Here is a 5,000-nt window from a genome sequence, read left to right as displayed (position 1 = left end):
CCAAGCCAGATGTCCCCTAGGCTTCAGGTCCAGAGCACAGCTGCAGCGGGTGTGCTCGGGCTGTCTGAAAGTGTAACTGTAACGTAAACTGTGCTAAGCACAGCACCAGTGTGGGATTTTACTCGATGGAAAGGCTGAAGGCGCACAGCCCAGCTGATACAGCCATGCATCCCGGGGAAGCGAACATGCTGAAACCATACAGCTGCTGTAGTCTGCAGTCTGTCTGTCTGCCCACCGTTATCAGTGTAGTCTTCCATCTTCCAGGGCTTTTGGATTACTTTGGGCCAAAGAGGGTACTTTTGAATAATTGAACAGTTAAGAGCTACAAAAAAGATAGTGTCTTGAACCATTCACTAAATCAGATTCCAAAATTTGATTTTACTCTGGAATGGTAGGAGAACCATTGGCACTCTTCCTGTGGGTACAATGCCATCGTACACAGTATTCAAACACACCTGTCTTTCAGGATCCTGGTGCTGAAGAATTTGAAGACAAAGAGTGGACATTTGTCATTGAGAATGTGAGTATTTGTCTGTTTTTTTTTCTATTATGACCTTTTAATAGGTTCATGTGCTGAAAAACTGTAGCACTAACAATCAAGTGTAGTAATTGTCCCTGAGTAATTGAATCCTGAGTGGGTAAATAAACACTCTTTTACAGTCAGTAATGGTTTGAATAAAAGTGAACAGTGACAACATCACCTCCCACAGGAGTCGAAGGGCCGTCGCAAGGTGCTGGCCTCTGTGGACCTGAACATGAAGAAATACGCCACGGTCACGCCTTCGACGGTGGACCTGTCTCTGCAGCTCAAACCGCTGTCCGTCAAAGTGGTGCAGGCCTCGCTGAAGCTGTCCCTGACCTGCATGTTCCTGAAGGAGGGCAAGGCCACGTGAGTCCCCCCCCCCACTGTCCCCCGAAACACACCAGCATGTCGCAGCAGCAGCTTATTAAAGACAGAGCGGTGCACGCATCCCCCACATCAGATACGCGGGATCAGTTATGTTTGTGGATGTGGACAGGGCAGTATCCCACTTAGGGGGTGCGTTTTCATCAGTGTCGAGTTTGCAGCAACGCACTGATCAGTGTTTAGGTAGGCGATGTGTACTGATCTGAGGTCAGCGATGTCGTGCTGACCCCCCGCAGCGATGAGGACATGCAGAGCCTGGCCAGTCTGATGAGTCTGAAGCAGAGCGACATCGGGAATCTGGACGACTTCAACGACAGCGACGAGGAGGAAGACAGGAAGCTCTGTGCTGCGTCCAGACCACTCACCTCCACCATAGGTACTGTACACACTACACATTGTCTACAATCTTTCACATGCTGAAGCACTGGGCCTACATACTTGCCTACACACTATCTACACGCTTTCACACACTAATACAGTTGCCCTACACACTTCTGAATCACTCATTGCCTACACACTTTTGAGTATTAACAAACCTACACATAACCTACTCACTGCCTACACATCTTCATATATTGCCACACTGGCCCTACACACTTTTAGACACTTTCACCTGCTGACACCATGTCCCTACACGCTGTTGGTGCATTTTCTCATTCTAATCCTCTTATTTTACACACTTTCACACACCAACGCACTGCCTCTGCGGACTCAGTCGTTTCAGCACAGTGTTTCTGGCACACGGTGTTTTTAGCCTTTCCTTCTGTTTGGTTTCTGGAGTGCACCTGCAGTACTTTCTCTCAGTCGAAAGTCTTTTTCTCTCTCTTGCACTGTTTTTCCCTCTTTCTGTTCCCTGTCCCCTCCTCCTTCTTCCCTGTCTCTCGCTCGCTCTTCCTCTTGTCCTTTGGACCCCTCTCATCCTCCTTTCTCTCTTCCTCTTTCTCTCCATCAGCGCCCCTCCCTCCAGAGGAAAGGGTGCATGATCTGGAGTGGAGACCTGTGATTGAATCAAGCCCTCCTGTGATAGGTAGCCTTTCCTTGTCACTCACCACTCTTAACCAATCAATCTACTGTACCTCTCCTCCTCTCCTGCCCCCACCTTCATTGCCCCTCCCAAAGTTGTTCATACACACCCATATTGTGGCAGCATTATTCATTTGAAACTAGGATACCCAGGCATTCAAATGGTTTTATAAATATTGTTCATTAAACTGAACAAATTGATCAATGATTGGGCATGTTTTTATTTCGTGTATTGCAAAGCACAGAATCTGAGGAATCTAGCATTGAGAATATGAAGTCAACGGACTCAGCATTGGTCAATGAGCACAGTTTGATGGAAAATATTCAGAAATCATGATGAATGTTCACGTCATCGGAGCATACGGTTTCAAATGAAGTTGACATTTCATTACATCTACAAAATGTGAATCGGACAGCCTCTGTGGTAGGGTCTTGTGGAAATCCATAAAAAAATCAGAAAGGGGGTTTCTAGTTCATGGTGACTCCTTCCTCATCTGAGAGGGCCACGACATCTGTCCCACGTCCTGTGAGCCTGAGTGGTTTAAAAAGAGATACAGAGACTATTGAGTCCTCCAAAGCTTCACCAAGTACCTGTATCAGTTCCTCTTAGTGGAGCTTCTCACGTTTCCCCATGGTTTTAATTTGTCGAAGGGTTTTCACATGGAAAACACATGTAGGGAGGGTCTGTATACTTAGCAATAAACTCACATTGGGTGGTACTTTCGGTAGCTGTGTGAGAAAATAAAATGTTGAATTCTCATGGAATTGGATTGGAGGCACCAGTCATTTATAAATCAGCCAACACTGTCCTGAGCATTGATTTTCCAGTACATATTTACTTCTGTTTTTTTTTTTAACCAAACAGCTGTAGGTTCCCTTTGGGATATTTCAGATGTGCTAAGAGAGAGAATAAAGGCCATAGTAAATGTTTCCTTGTTCTTAGAATTCCTTTTGTGTTGACCTTTTTCATTCAAACTGCTGTCATGTGTCAGTCGTGCAGTAATTAAACTGCCGGAACATATTCAAGATGCTAACCTGGCTTTGTTGGGTGGGGAAGAGGAAGGGGGAGTGGTGGTGAAGTATTGTAAGATGGAGTTAGAGAGGAGAGACATGCATACATTTTCATAATATTGAGTCGTAGTCAATATGTGTTAGGTCTAAGTTGCAATTACTGTTTGGGTCACAATTTTAATTTGATTTGTATTCAGTTCCCAAAATTAAGCAGCCCACAGGCTATATACGATTGGTTGGTGTCACATTTCAGTGCTATTTTATGAGTTGTTCTAATTCACATGAACTGTGTAAAATGAGAGCAGTCACTCCTCATTCATTATATCACTTCATTCTCCTCCTCTTCTGACCCCCCCCCTCTCTCTCTGTCTGTCTGACTCTTCTCTCTCCACTGTAATCCTCCTGCATCTTCTCACTCTTCTGTTTGCTCATCCCTGCCTGTTGCTCCTCCCTCTCTCCTTCTTTCCTTCTCTGCATTTCTTCTGTTCCCTTTTTTCCCTCTACCTCCCTCCTTTTCTCTTCTTCTCTCCCTCTGTCATATCAAACCTGCAATTCTTTTTTTTTCCATCCCATGCCTCCTCTGTCCTCCTCTCTTTCTCTGTATCTTCCCTCTCTCTCTCTCCCTCCCTCTCTCTCTCTCTCTCCCTCTCTCTCTGCTTTCTCTCTCCCTCTCTCTCTGCTTTCTCTCTCCCTCTCTCTGCTTTCTCTCTCTCCCTCTCTCTCTGCTTTCTCTCTCCCTCTCTCTTCGCTTTCTTTCTCCCTCTCCTTGTTTTTCCCCCTCTCTCACAGACCCCAGTACAGCTGCCAGTGAGTGCGGGAGAGCTGATATTCCTGGCACTGTGTCTAACCCCTCCATCCAATCACAACCCCCACTGTCATTCCCCACCGAACCCTCCGCCCTGCCCCTCCCCGCTGCCCGTCCCTACCGAGGTCAGCAGCAGACACGCCCCTCCCCCTACTCCTACACTGTGCCAGCCTTCACCCGCGCCCACCCGCCTGCACTGCCCAAAATCTTTCAGCCCCACGCTGGCTCAGGTACTGACGGACAGACGGACACAACCTGACAGACTCACAGACTGACCCCTGTCTTCTCTTGCTTGACCCTGAGGTGAAAATTCAAGCCTCAAATGAATGTTCGCCCGAGTCGAGTCTGCTGGTCATCCAGCAGTCCCGATTCTGTTTTGGAGAATATTGCATAATTGTTGTAGAGCCCTACAGATGAGAGAAAGGCTTCTTTGAAGCTGATTGTAACACTGGCTGAATTTATTTATTTACAAATACTTCATTGGCAGTAAGTTATGTAGTCCACTGGGTGGAGCCAGAGCTTTGCCTTTGATAATAGTCACATGGTTTGCACTCTGCCAAAAATGTGTCAGAAAAGATCACCTTGAATTTATGTTTGGTGTATGGTTCAGTTTTGGAATTTACTTGTAGACTAGCTGGCAAAGGGGAATATTTAATAGATATTGTCTGATGAATAGGTTATTGGTTGGTGTGGTCTTCTTGAAGTCTGTATTGGTATCAAGTCATGGCAGATGAATACCTATCTGCCTCTGCTTTAGAGCCGTTACTACCTACCTGAGGGCTGTTCATTCATATCAAGCGTGGTACACTGCTGTTGTGTCTCTGAGTGAAAATCTGAAAGCTGTATAAAGGTGTTACAGAGTATGTTACCTGTAAAACTGTTTGCTTTATGGTAAACGCTTTGGCTAAACAAGTAGATAATGTCACACATGAGTTGGGGCACCCCCTGCTGTTTAAAAGTAGTATAACCATGACCAAGTTTCCTGACAGCGTAAAGAAGGGAAACCTATGAGAAAGTCTATGTAGAGAAGCCTTAAGAGAAAGTCTGGTGGTGCTGAACAAATGCACTTATTCAAACAGGAGCTACAGTCCTGGCGTAATTAGTTATACTAGAGGCTGAAAGGCTAGGAATGAAAGATTTATTGCTGATGTCACCGAAGTGATTGTTTCATTTCCACAGCAACAGTATTCACTAGTGGAGACTTTTTAAATCCAAGTGGCAGCATACTTTATGGTCCTGGCCTTTCCCATTCTC

General features: G+C 45.8%; 1 protein-coding gene across 9 annotated transcripts in view; it reads left to right on the top strand.

Annotated features, from left to right (window-relative positions):
• The window catches only part of LOC118790651 (EH domain-binding protein 1-like protein 1), a 48,222-nt gene that overhangs the window by 10,047 nt on the left and 33,175 nt on the right, over positions 1 to 5,000 (top strand). For 6 of the 9 annotated variants that reach the window (XM_036547639.1, XM_036547645.1, XM_036547637.1 and 3 more), the window contains exons 4-8: positions 467 to 520; positions 711 to 889; positions 1,144 to 1,283; positions 1,860 to 1,934; positions 3,731 to 3,976. In XM_036547639.1, the coding sequence (XP_036403532.1) occupies positions 467 to 520; positions 711 to 889; positions 1,144 to 1,283; positions 1,860 to 1,934; positions 3,731 to 3,976 (694 nt within the window). The remainder of the gene's footprint in view (positions 1 to 466; positions 521 to 710; positions 890 to 1,143; positions 1,284 to 1,859; positions 1,935 to 3,730; positions 3,977 to 5,000) is intronic. The other 3 variants (XM_036547638.1, XM_036547643.1, XM_036547644.1) reach the window with 3 other exon arrangements.

This window comes from Megalops cyprinoides, chromosome 16 (genome assembly GCF_013368585.1).
Source record: "Megalops cyprinoides isolate fMegCyp1 chromosome 16, fMegCyp1.pri, whole genome shotgun sequence".
NCBI classification, from domain to species: domain Eukaryota; kingdom Metazoa; phylum Chordata; class Actinopteri; order Elopiformes; family Megalopidae; genus Megalops; species Megalops cyprinoides.
This window is presented reverse-complemented; position numbering and strand designations above follow the sequence as displayed.